Below are 22986 nucleotides of genomic sequence, written 5' to 3' on the forward strand. Positions count from 1 at the left end.
AAGGAAGATTCTGTATACTATTCATTTATTCATTCAATAAATATTTATTGGGGGCTTCCCTGGTGGCGCAGTGGTTGGGAATCTGCCTGCCAATGCAGGGGACACGGGTTCGAGCCCTGGTCTGGGAAGATCCCACATGCCGCGGAGCGGCTGGGCCCGTGAGCCACAATTACTGAGCCTGCGCGTCTGGAGCCTGTGCTCCGCAACAAGAGAGGCCGCGACAGTGAGAGGCCCGCGCACCGCGGTGAAGAGTGGCCCCCACTTGCCACAACTAGAGAAAGCCCTCGCACAGAAACGAAGACCCAACACAGCCAAAAATAAATAAATAAATAAAATTAAAAAATATATATATATATTTATTGAGCACCTACTATATACCAGCTCTGTTCTAGACTCTGGAGATACAGCAATAAGCAAAACACAAAAATCTCTGCCCTTGTGTAGTTTCTATTTGAATGGGAGAGACTGGCAAAAAGCACACAATTAAAATATATAGTTGGCAAAAAGCACACGATTAAAATATATAGCATCTCAGATGATGATAAATGTAGTGGAAAAAAATAAACCAGAGAAGAGATATGGGATATGCAAAAGAAAGGAGGCGCCACTTTTAAGTAGAATAGTCTGGGAAGGCCCCACTAAGTTGTATGGTTTTGACCACGTGGCAGTGAAGAATTTGGAGCAGAGAGTAACACAATGAGATCTGCATTTTCTGCCCTCAGTGTGAAAGATAAATTGGAAGATGATTGAAGTGCAGACAGGGAGACCTGTAAAAAAGACAATTTCAGTGGTCCAGGTGACTATGTAGCACAGTGAACATGAGGAAAAAGAGCATTTCAAGAGCAATTAAGAAATGACATACAATGGACAGGACTTAATGACAGTGGGGTTGGGAAAGAGGAAGGAATCTGGGATGACAGTTTCTGGCTTGGGCACTGGGTGGCTGATGCCCTGAGTAGTACCATTCACTGGGATGGGGAGAAAAGGAGGTTGGCCATCAGATGTGGTGAACAGATACCAGTAAGTTCCCTACATACGAACAAGTTCCGTAATGAGGGCACATTCGTAAGTCCAATTTGTTCGTAAGTCCAACAAAGTTAGCCTAGGTACCCAACTAACACACTTGGCTATATATACTGTACTATAATAGGTTTATAATACTTTTCACACAAATAAAACATAAAAAACAAGCAAACAAAAAATAAAGAAAACATTTTTAGTCTTACAGTACAGAACCTTGAAAAGTACAGTAGTACAGTACAACAGCTGGCATACAGGGGCTGGCATCAAGTGAACAGGCAAGAAGAGTTACTGACTGGAGGAGGGAGAGGAGGTGGGAGATGGTAGAGCTGAAGGATCATCAGCAATTGGAGACGAAGGGCAAGCTGCAGTTTCACTCACGCCTGACGTTGATGGCACAGGTTCTGGTTCCTTGCTGGAACCAGATGCACGTTCGCATTTTTGAGAGTTCGCAACTTGGAGGTTCGTATGTAAGGGACTTACTGTATTCCTGTAACAGTCAGCCCACCCAGGTCTCCAGAATGGGCGGGTTGAGGGGTTTAACAACTGAAGATCAACCCACCTTTTACAGCAGAGTCGGTGTTTTCTATGAGTGCACCATCTCTTTTGTTCCCTGGACAATTTCCCTTCCTCTTGGTGTAGGAGAAGATTACGGGCTCTGGTGTCAATCAGATGTTGGTTTGGATTCATCTCCACGCCGCTGTGTGATCTTCAGGTGATGTAATCACAGGGGCCTTCCTCTTCTCATCTGTGGACTAGGAATGCCAATCTCTACATAACTTACCTGTTGGGAGAACTGAAGCACACACACTGAAGGCACCTGGGTCAGGGTCAGTAGGTCTGAACCTGGAGCAAACCAGAACCAGGAGCAAAGGGCTTAATGTGCAAGGCATGGGTATTTGTATGAGTGTGTGTCTGGGTGTAGTTACCCTTCCAGTACTTTTCAAATCCAAATATAAGGAATTTGGGCAATCCACCTTCCTCTTTTATGGTGCTTGTTTTGTATAGGTGCTTATATAACTAAACCTGGGAAATCAGGACATCACTGAGGTACTAGACAGCCATTCAATGCTTCACCTCCCCGGGGTGCACTCTCTAACACTGGGAGCGTGAGTGGTGGAAGTTTTGTTTCCAACCTAGGGATCAGGGCATAGTTTCAAAGCAACATGCTGTGGTGTGGAGTCCCATGGTGTAAGGGATTTATTTATTATTATTTTTTTTTAAATAGATCTTTATTAGAGTATAATTTCACAATACTGTGTTAGTTTCTGTTGCACAACAAAGTGAATCAGTCATATGCATACATATATCCCCATATCCCCTCCCTCTTGCATCTCCCTCCCACCCTCCCTATCCCACCCCTCTAGGTGGTCACAAAGCACCGAGCTGATCTCCCTGTGCTATGCGGCTGCTTCCCACTAGCTAACTGCTTTACATTCGGTAGTGTATGTATATCGATTAGTTCACATGTATGCATATCGTGGTTGATATTCTTGAATAATATCTTAAATTTTTTTCTTTAGTGTTTTTCATATTTTAGATTGTTTATAATTTTTCCAAGGGGGGAGGGAGGTTGGTTCCCTTATTAATCTGATTGAGCTGTTAGTCTGTTCAATTTTGTATTTATCTGAGCTATTTCCCTGAGTAGTTGGAGGTATTTCTGTCTTTTCTTAAAAGCTGCTCTTATAAATTATCAGTATTATCAAAAACAAGTATTACCTCTTACCTTCCTTTTACTCCATTTTATTTTATGTTTTTAAAGTATTTGTTGCTTATTTGCATTTTAGTTAAAAAAATGTTTTTTAATAATCTTCCTTGGGAATACTCAAGAGTTCAAAGTTTTTTTAGTCTAAAGTAGGGTTTCTCAACCTCAGCATTATAGACATTTTGGGTGTGCTGACCTGTGTATTGTAGGATGTTTACCACCATCCCTGGACTCCTACCCGCTGGATGTCAGTGGCACCCTCCCCCTAGTCATGACAATCAAAACTGTCTCCAGACATGGCCAAATATCTCCTGGGGAATAAAAAACACCTCCCCTACCAGTTGAAAACCACTGGTCTATGAAAAGTCTTTTTAATTGTTCTAATATTATCACTGATTTTTGAATCATAATTCCTGGAAAAATATGAGAAAAAAAGGAGAAGAAGGCAGAAAACAAACCAAATGAGTGGAAACTGCTTTGGTCCTGAGCACACAACCTGATATTGTGCGCATCTACATGTTAGCAGAATGTTTATAGCAGGTTTCTAAGGCGCCCGACTTGTGGGTACTTACATAACTTAGGAAAACCATTGGTAATCTTTTAAGGAGGTTTATTACAGAAAGACTGGCCAGTAGATTTTTTATAATACACTCTAATCAAGACAGGAAGGAATGCACCTCATCAGCACGCCATCAGAATCCTGGAAAGGTTAAAGTAATGCCATGAGGAAAACGAAAGAAAAGAAACCGGAGATTTCAAGTTTGCTCAATTTTCATTCTATACTATGCAATCTGACCACAAGAATGTAAATTTCAGTACTTGCATTTTCTTTCTCTCCCTTTCAATAGAGATCTTTGATTTCTAATTAGAAGGGAATAATCCATATTTATTTTTTTCTGGATGAAATTGCCCCAGTATCACCAATACAAATCCCCACATCAAAAGCCTTTTCTCCTACACTCGATCTGTATCTCAGAGAATCCAGCAGTCTAGCTGCCCTGTGTAGGAGGTTGCTAAATTGGGTTTTTAAATTATTTCTATTAAGCAAAAACTTAACACATACCAGCTGCTAAGGGATTATAAAAGCTTAGTTTTTCAATAATTGGAAACCTTGTTTACAGGGGACTCACAATATTCTTTAAATGCCTTTGTGTTGAATATAAAAGAACTTGTGTTTATCTAGGCAATGATAATCTGACTATAAAGCAAACTCATTTAAGGCTTATGCTTCCTGTCTCTCACTATGCAGCTGTCACCCTACTGTTCTTTCAAGCTTTGCAAAATGCTGAGGATTCTTCCTTAAAATTAGAAAAATAAATTGAAAAACAAACCAGGTAGTTTGGAATACATTTAATTCTAAATCACAGGGAAATCGTTGAGAGACCCAAAATATCACAACATCTAGGCAAATTGATTCCAAGTTCTCATTTGTTAACTCATTGACAGAAGTCCAAGGAGATTTTAAGGTGTTCAGTCCTGGCAAAGAAAGCTCAAGGACAATTCAGATAATTCAGTCTGAAACCAGTCCGTAGAATTTTGCTAGCCAATGAAGCCATCAACATTGATTGGCATCTGCTCTGGAGAAGCTGGGAAGCACAGTATTGCAGTTAAAGGTATGTGTGCTGAGTCCAAAGCCACTTACTAGATCTATGACCTCAAGCTAGTTACTTGAGGGCTTTGTGTAAAATAATCGCACTCACTTGCCTCATAGGTTTGTTTGGAGGCTTAAATGAGATCAACACGTGAAACCCTAAGGACGGTTCCTGGCACAGAATAGCCACTCAGTAAATGTTAGCCTATTACCACAACGTTCCAAGCCCTACCGGTTTTTACATGCATTATCTCACCTAATCTTTGAAAGAGCCTTATTAAAATAGTACATTTTTATAACTCCAGTTTTATTGAAAATCGAGGGAAGTGAGATGCCGAGAAGTTTAATAACCTATTCAGGGTCACACAGCAATTGAACTGACAGCGGGGCTCTTCGTTCATGATCTTTGTCTCATTCTGCAAACATTTAATGAGTACAGGCACCCTTTGCTCTCAGAACAATCACTCTCCGAATATTTGCTGTAACAACGTACAGAAGGTTTTAGCCAAAATCATTCTCCCAGTTAAAAACCTGCTATCACAAGTTCTCCTATGCGTGACGGCTTCTCAAACTTTAATGTGTATATGACTCCCCTTCGAAACGCACATTCTGCATTTCTCACGAGCTCCAAGGTGATGCCAATGCTGCCAGTCTCCAGATCCCACTTTGAGTAGCAGGAAAGCTAGGTGATGGAAGAGGGGCTCCTCTCATACCTCAGAATCCTCCCGCTCCACCTCCTGTTTAAACCTATTGTGCATTATACCCATAACTCCCCCCACTTTTCCCCTGAGGGTTTAGCTCCTCAGTATTTGTTTGGGCCAAGTACCTGGGGGCACTACCAATTCAGGCCTGATTTAGATAGTATCTTTCAAATCTTTGGCAATATTATTTCATTGTTTATTTTTATTATAGAACATGCTCAGTGTAGAAGGATAATGAAATTCCTATTCTGTTCAGCTGCGGACTGTACATCAACATACCTATTAATTACATCATGAAGTGTTAAACAATTACATAATTGGTGTTTAAATATTTTTATATTATGCAGAAATTCTTATCAGATTGTTATATAATTATTTAAAAGAATTTTAGTAATATCTGGGACATTGATATTTTTGGATGCTCTAAGAATGAATTATTATTTTTTTCCATTTAAAATAATGGAATATAGGCTCTTGCTATTTGAAACTCTGCTGCCCAACACATTTTTAGGAATGGATTTGATTCAGATAACAAGAGGTGCCTGCATTCACTCTGTGCCTGACATCAGGTGAAATCCTAGGAATACAATGATGATGAAGACAAAAATGGCTGCTTCAAAACACTCACAGAATAGTTAGAGAAGAACCAGCCCAGTATAGATTTAAAATATGGTGAGATGTCAAGTTTTTCAGCAGAGATCAGTTAAAGGAGCTTTAAGAGCACAGAAAATAATGGGCCTACCTCTTCCTTCTCTACACAGGAGGGTCTCTCTGGGCACCAGTAATAGCTAATATTCATTGAATATCTCTGTACTCCAGGCACTGTTGCAACCATGTTGCATGTATTTACTCACTTAGTTATTACAACAACTCAGTGAAGCAGGTATTTTTGTTATCATCCCGATTTTAAAGATGAGGAAACTGAGTAACAGAGAGATTAGTAACCTGCTTATGGACACACTGATCTGGCCTCAAAGACAGGCAGTCTGAGTGTAGAGCCCACCCTTTCAACCACCTTGTGATCCACCTTTATTTTATTAAAAGAAAGTTCAGGATCTTAAAATAAGAACATACAAAACACAATGGACTGTTGAGCGGGGTTGGGTGCATTGTATGGACAGGGCTAGACAGGACAAAAACCATCTTCAGTAGTCACAGTACTGGCAATAATTACATATGAGGTGTGACTATAAAGTCATGAAATAGTTTAACATATATTACATGAGGGTGGTCCCTTTCCAATCAGTCATCTTGGGAAGCTGTGCTTTTATTCCACCAATTTCCCATTGCCTAGAGTGTGCTGGGAATGCTCTTCTAAAGAACCTTCAGAATAAGTCACAGTGCAAATCTTAGTATCTTAGGATCATGCCTCATTTTTGTCTAAGATGTGTTTCCAAGTCGGATCACTCACCCTATTTACTGAATTTGGCTCTGAATAACTTATACCTGTTTGCCACAGTAACATCCACTATTAAATCCATTCTCAAAAAATAAATGTATGTTTCTATTTACCAGGTGATTCTGAAACTTTAGTGTATGCTTAAATATCATCCAGGGGAACTTGATTAAATAACACGTTAAAGCCCCACCCTAAGTAATTCTGATTCAGTTTGTCTGAGGAAGGGATCAGGATCCTGCAGTCTTTAACGAGCATCCTGAAGTTTCTGTTTTGAATGACCAGACCACACTTTGAGAAATGCAGCTGTAAGTATATCCAAGAAAAAGGGTAGCGATTCTTAAGGCAGTTCCAAAAGAGGAATTCCAAAAGTGTTCTCATCAACAGTGACATCAGTGTCATGTATTACCTACCTTGAGGGACTATTCTCCTGTACATGATGCTTACTTAGAATATGATGTTCAGTTATATTTGTAAAAAGAATCAGCCACCATTCTTCACAGTCACACCACACACACCAAATTCACCTGTGTCTTGGGCAGGACCCATTTCAGGTGTTTGCTCGCTCACCGATCTACTTGGTATCCTCCTTTTGCAAAAAGAGGTGTTCCTTTCAGAACCAGGTAGATCATGAAAGGATCCAGTATTGGAAGATCCAGCAATATGTATACAAATTATTACTTCTTTGTCCTGAAAAGGGTGGGCTTCTTTCACTTCTTGGAGCTGGATCACTAAACCCCAAGAGCAGGCATTGCAGATCCGATTTCTGTTAGTCATATCCTCAATGACCAGTTTCACCAAGGTGATGGGTTATCCTAGGATAATCACAGTGGCAGGGAAGTTCCAGAGCCAACTTTCCTTCATGTTGGGATATGTTACATTTTTGTCCCTTCCTGAATCCACATGACTACCTAAATTAGCCCTCCATTTTTTGTCAAGTTGCCTGATTTTAACAAGCATAATTCTCAATGAAAATGCAAGAACTTCTGAGCTGCCTTACTTTTTATTTATCAATTGTCTTCTGTCTTATTCACTGAAGAGAATCTCATACACCTGGAAATTGAAATTCAACGCTACGGCTTCTTTAATAAAACAAATCTGCATTTCACAGGTGGGTCCTGACTCCATCAGTGTCTAATGTGGGGCAGCACCTGGAGAGAGTCAGGCTCCTTTAAGGCAATACTCCATCACAGGGTAGAGGCTCTAGTTTCTCTAGTCAGGTCCCTTGTCCTTTGGAGCCCTGACGTCAGCCGACTGTATTTTGCCTGGATCTGAGGATCCAAAATTATCCACCTTAAAAAAATGTGCACATTCTATGATTTTTCTGGGGTCATTTAACTTATATTAAGCTCTTGACTGGTTAAAAGCTTAGTGAACGGTGGAGAGAAAGACTACGTTTAGATTCCTGTGAGCAAAAGTTTAGGAAAGGAAGAGGTGATGGTTGTATTTTTTTTTATCCCAGCCATTCTCTCTCTCTTTAACATTAACGAGGAAGCTATGTTTTCTTTAAGAGCAACAGAGACAACACAGGGATGAGAGGTTGAATCAGATCACTATCAAAACAGCCTGGACAGTGGGAGCAGTGATCAGATGACTGCCCACATCCTCTCTTCGCTCTCTCTTACTTCCACGTTTCCTCTCTCCCTTTGTAGGGTTGCCAGATTTAGAAAAAATGAAATAAAAACAGGATGCCTAGTTAAATTTGAATTTCAGCTAAATAAAGAATAATATTCTAGTATACGTTTTGTGCAATATTTGGGACCTATTGTATGGCCCTATTCCATGTGTAGTCTCTCCCACACAATTCAGTGCTCTTGTTTTATTTTCTTGCAGTTTTCATATGCAGATTTGTTCTTCACTTTGATCAAAGGGTCCTGCAGGCGGGATCTTATTTGGTATTCCTCAAGGCACCCTAGATACTGACTTCCCTATTTGGGGGCCTCTGTTAGATTTTTCAAGTGTTTCCTCTTACTGCAAGCACAGAACACCCCTGAGCTCCTTATATCTTTCCTCTCACACCTGTGAGGTCATCACTTCACGAACAATGACAGGGCTGAGCACAGAGCTCTGAACATAAGTGTACCATATATTTTTATGAGTGATGGATGAACTGAAAGCAATTTGTTGTCTTCTTAAGAGTCAATTAAATTAACTACTTCCCTGCACACCGGGAGATGTAAGCTCCGTCTACCATGCTGTCCATCTGGGAAATTAGATTAATTACCCTTCTCTTTTTATAGTCTACCACCCTTTTGTTTTTTTTATTAATCTCAAGGAAATATTTTCCTTTTCAACTGGTAGAGTCAATATTCAATGGAATAAGGGTTGTGAGGGAGAAAGGTCGGACTACATGGATAACCCCAAATTATAATTAAAACTGTAGTCGTTTCTTTCTTACTCAAAGACAGGTTAACAGTGTTCTGAGGCCCAACTGGGTAGTTAGGCTTGATTATTTGGCAGCTGCTGATTAGGGATGATTCCCCCTTACCAACTAACTGTATTTTAAATTTCTCTAAATTACCTGAGTCCTTTGGAGGCAAATAAACTTGTCTTTCACATATTAAAAAAAAAAAAAAAAATTACCCTTCTCTTTTGGAAAGATAAGAGGATGGAGGAAGGGAATGGGGTTGGTAGCTACACCTAGATTTGCAAATCTGTGTTATGGCTCAGCCAAAAAGATGGAAATAAAATTGTCCTGATAAATAGGGAGTCATTTCAAAATGTGGAACATTGACTCTCAAAGAAAGGAGAGATATCTTGCATATTATATATTACCTACTTCCATCAGCTTTTCTAAAATTCTAAATTTCTTCTATGGCATGTTGGTGTTGCAGCCACATATCTACAGTATCCTGAGAGTAAGAAAGAACTGTGAAAGCCAATAGAACAATGTAAATGACAAAATGTTCAACTCACATTCAAAAGCTTTCCAGCATGTAGAGTAATCAGATAACAAGGTGCCTTTTTACACACTTTGTGCTTCGATTAATCATATTATTTAGATCTTCCTTCATAAATGACACCCAGCAGGCTTCAAACCTTAAAGATTAAGAGTGATGAATGCCCTCTCTTGGTTCAGTGCTTTTCAGGTGTAAAACGCATGGAAGAGTGAACACATGTTTAGAAGTGTCTAGATGATTAGTTTTATGCCAGCTAGGCTTGTCCAAGGCAGGTTGTCAAGATGGTCCACAGAGACCCGGCTCCCCCTTTTGAACCTTTTCCTCTAGTCCATACCTCCCTACTGCCCACTCAGGTCCCCTGCATCCTTTGGAGAGTAAAGATAGGCCGGGAAACTGCCTTCAAATCCCACCACGGTGCCCTGCTGAGAAAACTGCCCATTTGACTGTAGACAGAAATGACTGTAAATGAAGTAGCTGCCCAGCTCATATTCTACTCTAGTAAATAAACATGATCTTGCTGTTATAACCATCAATGAAATCCATAACTTCATGTAGCTCTACATGTTCTCAGTGTCCCTGGAATCAGACTAGAAGAATAAAAGCTGAACATGAGAATTCATGTTAATTTCTTACCAACTCCAACACCTTGAATGTAAGAAAACAAAGTTCATAGGAAAGTAGATTATCACATATATGTGACAGAAATCCAATGTGATAACCCCAAGGCTCAAGATGTGATTGAAAAATCTTTTCTGGAATGTTTATGCTTTTCAATCAACTCATAAATCTTATCCTCCAAAGCTTGTACCTCTGGTGTCAAGTGAATTTTAGCCCATTCACCATTTGATGAAAAAAAATAAGAATGTTAGGATATTGATTTTATCGGGAAAGAGACCAAATTAAACTTATTTTTTAATCTGGGTGCACTCCCCATTTTTATTATAAATACATAATGAAACAATTAGGTGAAGATTGCAATAAATGTTTGTGTTTTATTCATGCTAAAAGTATTTGTTCTATCCTTCAGGATGAAGCCTTGTAATACTTTTATAAATTCCTTAATATTAAAATAAGCCTCACTGTGTTTCCTTCAAAAATTTTTTTATTGGGTGATTGAGTTTGGGTGGGGACTGAGCCTAATGATTAGAGAAATATGGCAATTCTAGGTCATTTTTACTCAAGAGAGTGGAATGTGTTGCTTAACTCCAGTGTCTTGGATCTCTGATTTGGGGAATAAAAACTGGAATAAAATTATTCCCAGGACTCTAGCTCTGTTTATTTGAATAGTATTTTTATCTATCTGATTTGAATTCAAATGCATTATTAACACTTTTCTTCTTTTCAATATAGGTGGAAAACAGACCAAAATATTATGGAAGAGAGTATGTATTATGCTATTCATTGTTTTAATAATGTAATAAGTAGTCACTTCCTGTGTCATTTAAATATTAAATATTAAAATTTTTCCAATATGTAGTCTTCATCAAATGTCCATTGTGCAAGAGTTTAATAATAAGGATAAATGCAATCAGATCCCTTTGTACTGAAATTTCTTATAATATTCAGGTGCTTGGCTTCATGAATGTGGGAGGGAGACTATCTCCTGCTACATTCAGTTCTCTTCACAAAAGCAGCCACTGAGTGCCTGGCAAGTATTTGAAACGTAAGGTGTAAGGCGGCATTTTCCATAACTGTGGCTCTCTTAGTATTTCATTTCACTTTCTACTTCAATACTATATAAACAGCTAGGGTGTCGAAGAATGTAAACTGAGGCTGAATTCCTTACTTTCATCTACCTCAGTAAACGCAACACTCAGGAAAGTCGTCCCATTTCCTTGCAGTCTCCTAAAACCAAAATGATGATTTCTCTTGACATGGATCTATTAGCCAAATTGCCTTAATACCATAATTATGATTTCCCCCATTTTCCTCTTCTTTTTTTTTTTAAGATATTCTTTTTTTTTTTAATGTGGACCATTTTTAGTCTTTATTCAATTTGTTACAATATTGCTTCTGTTTTATATTTTGGTTTTTTGACCACAAGGCATGTGGGATCTTAGCTCCCCGACCAGGGATCGAACCCGCACCCCCTGCATTGGAAGGCGACGTCTTAACCACTGGACCGCCAGGGAAGTCCCCCCCATTTTCCTCTTAATTTCATCTCTTGTTTTACTTTCTCAGAAACCTACTGCAAAGCGAATACGCATTACCATAAAAATAGCTGGCAGTCTCGGGCTGTGGCATGGTGCACAGCTCACAGCAGGCAGAACCACCCAGACAGAGCAAAGGGCGGAGGCGGAGCGGGGGAGGATGTCAGTCATATGCACAATTCGATTTTCTTCCCATGTCCCACCTGGAGGCATTATAAGGTTAAAGTCTCTTTCAGCTCTCAAAGCTCTCCCAGCCAATCCAAAACCTTCTTCCTCTATTCCCTTACCCATCAGAGCTTCACTTCCGTGATTAATGACCCTCTTATTTGTCCCAGTTCAGCAGCCACTTCCTAATTGCCACGGCTGCGTTTCTGAACCTTCCTACCAGGCCTTGGGAATTCAGCTGGGGGCTCTGGAATACCTGCCTGCATCACTGGCTTCCTCTCTCTTCCACCCCCTTGTCCCTAACCTCTAACCTGGTTGTAATAGGACTTATTTTTCTTCAGTATACTGATTTGGATTTTGCTCATAGAGCAAAAGAAAAGAGAATTAATTTAAAAAAGAGAAAATGGGGCTTCCCTGGTGGCACAGTGGTTGAGAATCTGCCTGCCAATGCAGGGGACACGGGTTCGAGCCCTGGTCTGGGAGGATCCCACATGCTGCGGAGCAACTAGGCCCATGAGCCACAATTACTGAGCCTGCGCGTCTAGAGCCTGTGTTCCGCAACAAGAGAGGCCGCGATAGTGAGAGGCCCGCACACCGTGATGAAGAGTGGCCCCCACTTGTCGTAACTAGAGAAAGCCTCACACAGAAACGAAGACCCAACACAGCCAAAAATAAATAAATAAATAAAATTAAAAAAAAAAAAAGAAAATGAAAACCTATTATATACTTCTCAAATAGAACATTTTTGTACATGAATTCCAAAAGAAACTCTATTTATTGTGTCTTTCCCTTTTTTGCATAAAAGTTTTGTTGAATAACCTTCTAGTTCTCATAGTCCAACCTCCCCCCCCCCCCCATCCACATAAACTATAGAGTGAAACGAGACCAAAGAAACATTTTCTTAACCATAAAAAAGGAACATTTCGTATTAGAGGGAAGTTAGCTTAAAAACTTCATATTCTGTGTTTCCCTTTCTTTTTTAAAAATGAAAGTTTTGTTGTTGTTCCATTCAAAAAGTAAGACATACTCTATTCAGGAAACATATATGCATATTTTTTTCCTAGAAAGAATCACAGGAAAGTGTGTTCAATAGATACCATTAGGGAAAGGGAATTTTTATTTCTCTACTGTTTACATTTTTATTTCTTTCGTGCCTTTTAACTTTCGAATTTTGAATTTTCCCACTGTGGGTAGGTATTACTTTTGTTCTTAAAAAGTTAATTAATACCCAATTAATTTGGGAAAATTAGAGCATATAGGAATCTACAAGGTGGAAAACACCATAGCCCCACCATGAAAGAGAAGCATTGTTAACTTTTTTCCCTTCATCTCTTTCTTCCCAGTCTTTGTGCAGGCTTTTTTTTTTTTGAAAAGTTGGGATCATAGATATATACATGATGGGTACTTTTAAATCCATGCCTAAAGGGGCTGATGAGCCACACACTGGGTCTTCAGATGCACAAGATTGTCATTTTCTTCTTTTGAACAATTGAATTTAACTTAGTTCTTGACACCTGACATCTGCTGCTGGCCATCCCTGAAACAGGTCCATTCAAGGGAGTTCAAACAAAGCTGCTTTCAGGTTAACTGCGTATTTGGGATATTCCTTCTCCCATTTTTTTTTTTTTTGCCCTTCTCCCCCCAGAGAGTGACCTGGGTCAGGGGTGTCAGGTTTCTGTGCCCTTCGCTGCGTGTGCCTCTTCCTGCTGTGGTCACCCCCTGCCCTGCCCTGTCAGGTTGTGTCCTGGACATTGCAGCCTCAAACCTCTTGTGGCACCAGCTTTTGTCCTTTCTGATGTGGGAAACTTTCCAATGCCCTCTGCCCTTCTATCCTCTCCACGTCCCTCCCACCCATCTCTCTCTCTCTCTCTCTCTGTCTCTCTCTCTCTCTCTCTCTCTCGATGGCCTGGGATCTGCCGGGCTCCCCTCAGGTCTCTGCCCAAACCATGTCCAGCCTTCTCCAGCCCCAGCTCTTGCTGCACAGGAGGCTTCTCCGCCTCCCAGCTTAGACCCACTGAACGTGGGTTCTGGCCAAATTTCTCCCAATCTCCCTCCCAAAAGAACTGGGGACACTGGTCTCCTTTTGGACAGGAGGGTTGCTCTTATGTCACACAGCACATTCATCCTCACCCCGGAAAAGCGATGCTCCAAGACCTCCATACATTGGCTCTCAAGATTTAAAACCAAAATTTGAGAAGCCAGAACACCCCTTTTTCCCAAGCTATCACTGCCCTACGCTTTTGAGAGTTGATCTGAGAACTCAAGGCCAGAGTGTTTGACCTCACTCCCCTAGGACTAAAGCTTCAGCTTGTAAGGTCTAGTTGTAAAGAATAGAAGGGAATTAGGACGTAAGTATTGTGATACGTTTATTTTTTTCCAAAATGTTATCCTGGTACATGTGTCCTCTAAGAATCTTTGCATTCCTGCGGAAAAAAACAACAGCACTTCTTGTGTAGCCAGCTTCCCTCCCTCCCGTCTCCTTTCCAGGAAGGTAAAAGGGGATTCTCTGTCCAGAAAACTTCTTCTCTAATTTATTCCCCCCAATTCCCTAAGATTGGGTAATCCTAGAAAGAGGGTGGTGTTCCCTCTCCCAGGAGCCCGGGACCCCTTGGCCCTGGCCTCGCTCCGCCACTACCCAGCTCCCACCTTCCTCTGAAACACAGATTGATCAAATCTCTGATAAAAGGGGTGAGCGCTGTCTTTGCTTTAGGGCAGCAGAGAGAGCTGGCTGGTTGTGTGTCCCTAACTCCTGTCCTGTCCTCCTCTCCCCTGGCATCACTGTCCGCTCTCTAGGTCCCAGACATCCCCTCCAGAACAAAGCAGTTATTGGCCAAGCTTGCAATCCTACCGAATTTTCTACATGCATGTGTATTACTTTTTAAATTGCAGGGGAAAAAATAAACATTAAAAAAGAAAAATGGGTACATTTTCCAAACACATCCCTAAGTGATTGCTCTCAAAATTTAGAGGAATGGAAGACTGTTCATTACTTCTGGCTATTCTTTCCAGACAATGAGCCTCTAAAATGAACAACACCCCACACTGAAGTAAGCAGGGTGATAATCAGTACGTGCTCATTTGCAATCAGGATAATACCCAGTGAGCAGAGTGCAAAATTGGTAAATGCTCTTTTGCTTTTCTCCATGGATGAAAGAGGAGCCATAACCTGGCTTTTGGTTACAACTTTAATTTTCAGCTTATGATCAAAGACAATAGCAGAAAGCCAGGTGGACTGGTGTTCTTCCTGTTGCCTTGCCTACTTGCATACTTATTATCTGTTTGGGTGCATGCTGAGAGCCGGGTCCAAGCCCATCTGGAAGTATGCAGTAGTCACACCCCTCTTCATTTAAATGGGGAGCTGTAGATTCCAGGTGGACCCACCATCTTTTTTAGGCAGCTCTTTGCGGTCCATATTGGTATGTGGTCTGTTCAGAACAAAGATGGTCTTGTCTCTCCTTAGGTTTCATGGGATCATCTCCCGAGAGCAGGCAGATGAGCTTCTCGGAGGCGTGGAGGGCGCCTACATTCTTAGAGAAAGCCAGCGCCAGCCAGGGTGCTACACATTAGCACTAAGGTGAGCCTGATTTCATCCATTGTTGCAACTGCTTTACAGGAGACTTGACTTATTTTTTTCCCATTTTTTTATTGCGGTAAAATATACATAACATACAATGTAAATGTACCACTTTAACCATTTTTAAGTGTACAATTCAGCGCCATTAAATATATTCTGTGTCCTGCAACCATCTCCACTATCCATTTCCAGAACTTTTTCATCATCCCAAACATTCTGTACCCATTAAATCAATTGCTCCCCATTCCCCCCTAATTATTTTTTATTTTCACTTCATTTACAAAGCAGCCAGCAGCATCTCAGAGGCTTATACATTTCCTGTTATCAGTTGATGGGCTCTGAGGCTCTGTTTATGCATACACAGCATTCTTTGGAGAATCATCTGCAAAGCTGGTGCTCTAGGGCTGCTTCCTTCTGAAACATCAAGCCTGCTGATTGAGACACACCTCTGCCTCCCTTCGCCCTCGGCAAAAGTCTTCACCTCATGTTGTGCGTGTGTGCCTGCACGGCCACGCGCTTTAACCAGGGGATTCTCTGAGATCACGCTGACCCACTGAGCTCCCAGGGGCAGTCATGATGCTCCATGCCAGCGAGCCATCAGAGCACTTTACCACAAAATCACACTGTTAAAAATCACAATTTCAGTGCTTGTGATTGGTCTGTTTACATTTTCTGTTTCTTCCTGGTTCAGTCTCGGAAGGTTGTGCTTTTCTAAGAATTTGTCCATTTCTTCCAGGTTGTCCATTTTATTGGCATAGAGTTGCTTGTAGTAATCCCTCATGATCCTTTGTATTTCTGCAGTGTCAGTTGTTACTTCTCCTTTTTCATTTCTAATTCTATTGATTTGAGTCTTCTCCCTGTTTTTCTTGATGAGTCTGGTTAATGGTTTATCAATTTTGTTTATCTTCTCAAAGAACCAGCTTTTCATTTTATTGATCTTTGCTATTGTTTCCTTCATTTCTTTTTCATTTATTTCTGATCTGATATTTATGATTTCTTTCCTTCTGCTAACTTTGGGGTTTTTTTGTTCTTCTTTCTCTAATTGCTTTAGGTGTAAGGTTGGGTTGTTTATTTGAGATGTTTCTTGTTTCTTGAGGTAGGATTGTATCCCTCTTAGAACTGCTTTTGCTGCATCCCATAGGTTTTGGGTCGTCATGTTTTCATTGTCATTTGTTTCTAGGTATTTTTTTATTTCCTCTTTGATTTTTTCAGTGATCTCTTGGTTATTTAGTAGTGTATTGTTTAGCCTCCATGTGTTTGTATTTTTTACAGATTTCTTGCTGTAATTGATATCTAGCCTCATAGCATTGTGGTCAGAAAAGATACTTGATACGATTTCAATTTTCTTAAATTTACCAAGCCTTGATTTGTGACCCAATATATGATCTATCCTGGAGAATGTTCCGTGAGCACTTGAGAAGAAAGTGTATTCTGTTGTTTTTGGATGGAATGTCCTATAAATATCAATTAAGTCCATCTTGTTTAATGTGTCATTTAAAGCTTCTTTTTCCTTATTTATTTTCATTTTGGATAATCTGTCCATTGGTGTAAGTGAGGTGTTAAAGTCCCCCACTATTATTGTGTTACTGTCGATTTCCCCTTTTATGGCTGTTAGCATTTGCCTTCTGTATTGAGGTGCTCCTATGTTGGGTGCATAAATATTTACAATTGTTATATCTTCTTCTTGGATTGATCCCTTGATCATTATGTAGTGTCCTTCTTTGTCTCTTGTAATAGTCTTTATTTTATTTTATTTTTATTATTATTTTTTAAAATTTATTTTTGACTGTGTTGGGTCTTCGTTGTGCGCAGGCTTTCTCTAGTTGTGGTGAGCGGGGGCTACTCTTTGTTGCAGTGTGCAGGCTTCTCATTGTGGTGGCTTCTCTTGTTGCAGAGCATGGGCTCTAGGCACGCAGGCTTCAGTAGTTGTGGCACACGGGCTCACTACTTGTGGCTCGCGGGCTCTAGAGCTCAGACTTAGTAGTTGTGGTGCACGGGCTTAGTTGCTCCGCGGCATGTGGGGTCTTCCTGGACCAGGGCTCGAACCCGTGTCCCCTGCATTGGCAGGCGGATTTTTAACCACTGCGCCACCAGGGAAGCTCTAGTCTTTATTTTAAAGTCTATTTCGTCTGATATGAGAATTGCTACTCCAGCTTTCTTTTGATTTCCATTTGCATGGAATATCTTTTTCCATCCCTTCACTTTCAGTCTGTATGTGTCCCTAGGTCTGAAGTGGGTCTCTTGTAGACAGCATATATACGGGTCTTGTTTTTGTATCCATTCAGCTAGTCTATGTCCTTTGGTTGGAGCATTTAATCCATTTACATTTAAGGTAGTTATCGATATGTATGTTCCTATTACTGTTTTCTTAATTGTTTGGGGTTTGTTATTGTAGGTCTTTTCCTTCTCTTGTGTTTCCTGCCTAGAGAAGTTCCTTTAGCATTTGTAAATTAGAACACTCCCTAACACCATACACAAAAATAAACTCAAAATGGATTATAGACCTAAATGTAAGGCCAGACACTACAATACTCTTAGAAGAAAACATAGGCAGAACACTCTATGACATAAATCACAGCAAGATCCTTCTTGACCGACCTCCTAGAGAAATGGAAATAAAAACAAAAATAAACAAATGGGACCTAGTGAAACTTAAAAGCTTTTGCACAGCAAAGGAAAACATAAACAAGATGAAAAGACAACCCTCAGAATGGGAGAAAATATTTGCAAATGAAGCAACTGACAAAGGATTAATCTCCAAAATTTACAAGCAGCTCATGAAGCTCAATAACAAAAAAACAAACAGCCCAATCCAAAAATGGACAGAAGACCAAAATAGACATTTCTCCAAAGAAGATATATAGATTGCCAACAAACACATGAAAGGATGTTCAACGTCACTAATCATTAGAGAAATGTAAATCAAAACTACAATGAGGTATCACCTCACATCAGTCAGAACGGCCATCCTCAAAAAATCTACAAACAATAAATGCTGGAGAGGGTGTGGAGAAAAGGGAACCCTCTTGCCCTGTTGGTGGTAATGTACATTGATACAGCCACTATGGAGAACAGTATAGAGGTTCCTTAAAAAACTAAAAAATAGAACTACCATACAACCCAGCAATCCCACTACTGGGCATATACCCTGAGAAAACCATAATTCAAAAAGAGTCATGTACCACAATGTTCATTGCAGCACTATTTACAGTAGCCAGGATATGAAAGCAACCTAAGAGTCCACTGACAGATGAATGGATAAAGAAGATGTGGCACATATACACAATGGAATATTACTCAGCCATATAAAGAAACGAAATTGAGTTATTTGTAGTGAGGTGGATGGACCTAGAGTCTGTTATACAGAGTGAAGTAAGTCAGAAAGAGAAAAACAAATACCGTATGCTAACACATACATATGGAATCTAAAAAAAAAAAAAACATGGTTCTGAAAAACCTAGGGGCAGGACAGGAATAAAGACGCTGACTTAGAGAATGGACTTGAGGACACAGGGAGGGGGAAGGGTAAGCTGGGACGAAGTGAGAGAGTGACATGGACATATATACACTATCAAATGTAAAATAGATAGCTAGTGGGAAGCAGCCACATAGCACAGGGAGATCAGCCCTGTGCTTTGTGACCACCTAGAGGGGTGGGATAGGGAGGGTGGGAGGGAGACGCAAGAGGGAGGAGATACGGGGATATATGTATATGTATAGCTGATTCACTTTGTTATAAAGCAGAAACTAACACACCATCGTAAAGCAATTATACTCCAATAAAGATGTTAAAAAAAAATAAAAGAAAATAAAAATCACAGCACCCAAAAGGCATTGTATTTACTGCACCTTCCTAACCTGGATTAAATATTTTATGTCCTTTGATCCTCATGGCAATCCTGTAAGGTCTGGTGAAGGTTTTCAATTTCAGAATTGGATTGTTTTCCAAAAGATCATTCGTGAACTCTTTGGAATTGGGAAGCTCTTTCTCCATGGAAGAAATGGTATCAATGAAACACTTCCCAGGGCCTTCCCTGGTGGCACAGTGGTTGGGAGTCCGCCTGCCAATGCAGGGGACACCATGCTCTAGAGCCCCCAAGCCACAACTACTGAACCCGTGTGCCACAACTACTGAAGCCCGTGCACCTAGAGCCCGTGCTCTGCAACAAGAGAAGCCACTGCAACGAGAAGCCCGTGCACGCAACGAAGAGTAGCCCCCTCTCACAGCAACTAGAGAAAGCCCGCGCGCAGCAACGAAGACCCAACACAGCCATAAGAAAATAAATAAATAAATGTATTTAAAAAAAGGAAAGAAAGAAACACTTCCCAGGTCAGCCCACAAAGGTGTGTTCAACCCACCATCTCGATGTTGTGATTGTGGAAAGCTAGATGCTTTCCAAGTTGCAACTGGGGATGGCATATCTTCAGTGATGTCATTATGAGGAAGCACTTCAAGAGTAGCAAGTGCTCTAGAGATGCAAAGTATTTTCCCAGCTTCCCAGCACCCCAGCAGCAGGAGCTGACAGTCCCAGTGGGGAGCCAAGCAGGGGCTGTGAGATACAGGACCAAGGCCAAGAGGGAACAATCAGCACTAAAGGGAGAGCACCCTAATGACTAGGTCCCTGGAATGCTGGCTCTGGCGTTCCAGCAGGGAACTCCACATGGCTCCCCTGTTTCCCTTCTGTTGGACCAACTGGGGTGGGAGGCATGGGGTGCTTTACTGATAGTGGTTAAAGATGTAATAATAAAAGCACATCAGGCCAGTGGTGATAGCTTCCCTTGCAGAGGTAATTGCCTGGTACAGGGGAGGGGGTGGAGGGGCGTGGCTAGTTCCCATTAAGAAATTTAAGTAAGATATCTGTAAATCAGGCAGTACTCCCTGACTTTTACAAATGAGAATGATTATGACCCAATGGCCTTAGTGATTTCTAGGACCAAATGATGCCATATGACTGGCTGGGGTTAAACCCACCTTTGCCTCTTTCCAGGGATATAGCCTCAGTCAGGTACCCCATCTTTTCAAGGCTTAGTTTCCTCAGCAGTCAAACAGGGATAATAATTGCACCTGTCTCAACGGGTCTCCATGATAACTTAATGGGGAAAATCATGTCCAAGGGCTTAGCCCAGTGCCTGGCATTCAGTACACGCTCGGGAAGTTTTAGCTGCCATTGCCTGGCCTGCCACTCACTGGCCTGATTTCTAACACTACTGTGATTTCTCCTTCCTCATGGGCAGGTTTGGAAACCAGACCTTAAACTACAGGCTCTTCTATGATGGAAAACACTTTGTGGGTGAGAAGAGGTTTGAATCGATTCACGATCTGGTCACAGATGGCTTGATAACGCTGTACATAGAAACAAAAGCTTCTGAATACATTTCCAAAATGACAACAAATCCCATCTATGAACACATTGGATATGCCACTTTACTCAGAGAAAAAGTATCCAGGAGGCTAAGCAGGTCTAAAAACGAATCAAGAAAAGCCAACGTCACAAATGAAGAACACACAGCGGTTGAAAAGGTAAGCTACACGAGGGACAAAAACAGTCTCTCTGTTTTTCATCTATGCTCAAAAACCGGACAATGAATTCTATATGTGATTTGCCAATATGTTGTAGGAGACCACCCCACCTCCCCCGAAAGAACTTTAGAATTTTCATGCTAAAAGGGACCTTGGACATCTTTCAGTTCAACCCCCTCGTTTTACAGATGAGGACAGTGAGGTCCAGAAATGTTCGATCATTTGCCCCAACTCGTGCAGTCAGAGCCAGGACTTCCACAGATAATTATCTGTGAGTTTATTTGGAGTTTGAAAGGAAAAAAAAATCCCATTAATGTTTTATGATGAAACTAGTCACTTGCTTTTTAATTGCCATTTGAGGTGTTACTGACTCCATCTCTAGTTCCACCCAGCTGGCCAAATACATGGTATTTGCATTTCCTTCCCTTAGGACTGGGTGACCATGCGTGATCCACAGGTCAGCCGTCTCTTGAAGGTGGTTTTACCTAGATAACAGATTTTACTGACAGAGATGGGAGCATTAGCGGTGATGATGGCTATCTCTGAGAGGCTTGGAAAGACAGGCTATCCTTTGCCCCAAAGGAGGAGTTATTATGCCTCACCGAGGATTAGAAGCTCCTAAGTGGGTGATGTTCAAGGTGGTTGCATCATGGCAGGATGTGGCGAGGAAGATCTGATTTTCCTCTCCAGTAAGCTGCTGTTTATTTGAAAGACACCACCACAGTTTGCTAGCAGATTTTTTGGATGTGCTTCTTTAGGAACCATCTGCTTTGCCTGGTCCTATCTGTTTTCCACTGAAAGAAAGTGACAGCCAGCCACGCCAGTCAGCCCCCACTGAGTCTGTGCTGAGCCCAGCTTCCAAGGCGGGCTTGGACTGGGGCAGATACAAATAAGCAGGGCGAGCACTACTCCTTCTGGTGCTTACGAATCCTTAATCAAACTGGAACGGCCCCCTTTGTCCCCCTGTTGTCCAGTGTTAGCAGAAAGCAAGGGAACCTCAGGTTGACTGATTGGGCTTCGGCCTTGGCGACGGGGGTGCACCAGAAAGCACTGAAATGAGGAGGAGAGCAGAGGATGGCAGGCGGTCCTGTTGGCAGACAGGGGATGATCTTAATTGATTTGCTAATTAAGCTTTAGAGCCTAGGAGAACCTTCCTCAGAATCATGTCAGTCGAGCAGCTGGCTCATGAAAAAAATCATTTGCCATTTTCTTTTTATAACTCCAGAGTCTCCAAAGCACCTGTTCATTCTTTTGCAAATAATTGATTTGGGAAATGGTGGGGTTTCTGATTGTTTACATTTCAACGAAAGAGAGAGAGAGAACTTGGGTCCCAACTTTCAGAGTTTGTTCCCGTCTAGGCGAAAGCCGTTCCTTACTCTGTTTGCCAAATCTGTTCCAAAGTAATTTAGAATAGAAAATCTGGAAGCTGACCTTCCTAGCCATGACAAATCAGAGGATGAATTGTAAAATAAATCTCTGAAGTGGTGTTTATATTTCTGAATTGGGGAGTGATGCCACCAAAAAGGCAATCTGTTACAACTGCAGGCAACACACTAGAACATTTCCAGGAAAAGAGGTGAGTGGGAAGTGACTCTTGTGTAGTTGGGATGAGAGTTTAGATCCTGGGTGTTGGAATTGACATTCACCGATTTTTGCCCTCCCCCACAAGGGAAGTTGGGTCACTGGAAACTGATATTTCTAGATGATAGTCCCATAAGGAAATTTACAGGACAAAATATGTCCTTTCTTGTAAATCGTTTTGTATTTATTTATTAAAATTAAATTTTGGAGGAAATTAATAATCAGATTAATAACCACTTTGAGTGAGCCACCCAGTACACTTTTACCTTTTTAGGAAAAGGTAAGTAAAGAAAACGTTGAAGGAGGAAGTCCAAACTCAGTGAAAGGTTTGATGGACAGGTGTTGGCCGTGCGGGTCTCTTGGATGCTATGATGCAGTGTTTGGCTTTCCTGGAGGACACTCCGAATACTGGGTCTGGTCATTTGCCAGGGGTCACTCATTTTGTTACTGGGTTTGTGAAGTAACTTGGTACGCCTCCATCTGTTTCTCTCTGACCTGTATTGACAAGTGGAATTACCATGTCTCAGTCTTGCCAGAAATTCCATTTCCCTTAAGGGCAGGTCAGTGGACTGCTGCCATGGAGACAGTGACTAGAAAAGAGGTGGCAGAAACTTGAATGGATTGACTGAGAATGTCCGCGGCACCTGGCTGCTTTGGTAATGGCACGTCTTGAAGGTTTTAA

General features: G+C 41.2%; 1 protein-coding gene across 4 annotated transcripts in view; it reads left to right on the plus strand.

The window, feature by feature from the left end:
* Nucleotides 1–22986, plus strand: part of CHN2 (chimerin 2) — a 323464-nt gene that overhangs the window by 187057 nt on the left and 113421 nt on the right. For all 4 annotated transcript variants that reach the window (XM_061198631.1, XM_061198629.1, XM_061198628.1 and 1 more), the window contains 3 exons: nt 10664–10695; nt 15089–15202; nt 20438–20723. In XM_061198631.1, the coding sequence (XP_061054614.1) occupies nt 10664–10695; nt 15089–15202; nt 20438–20723 (432 nt within the window). The remainder of the gene's footprint in view (nt 1–10663; nt 10696–15088; nt 15203–20437; nt 20724–22986) is intronic.

The sequence above is a fragment of the Eubalaena glacialis genome, chromosome 8 (genome assembly GCF_028564815.1).
Source record: "Eubalaena glacialis isolate mEubGla1 chromosome 8, mEubGla1.1.hap2.+ XY, whole genome shotgun sequence".
NCBI lineage: Eukaryota > Metazoa > Chordata > Mammalia > Artiodactyla > Balaenidae > Eubalaena > Eubalaena glacialis.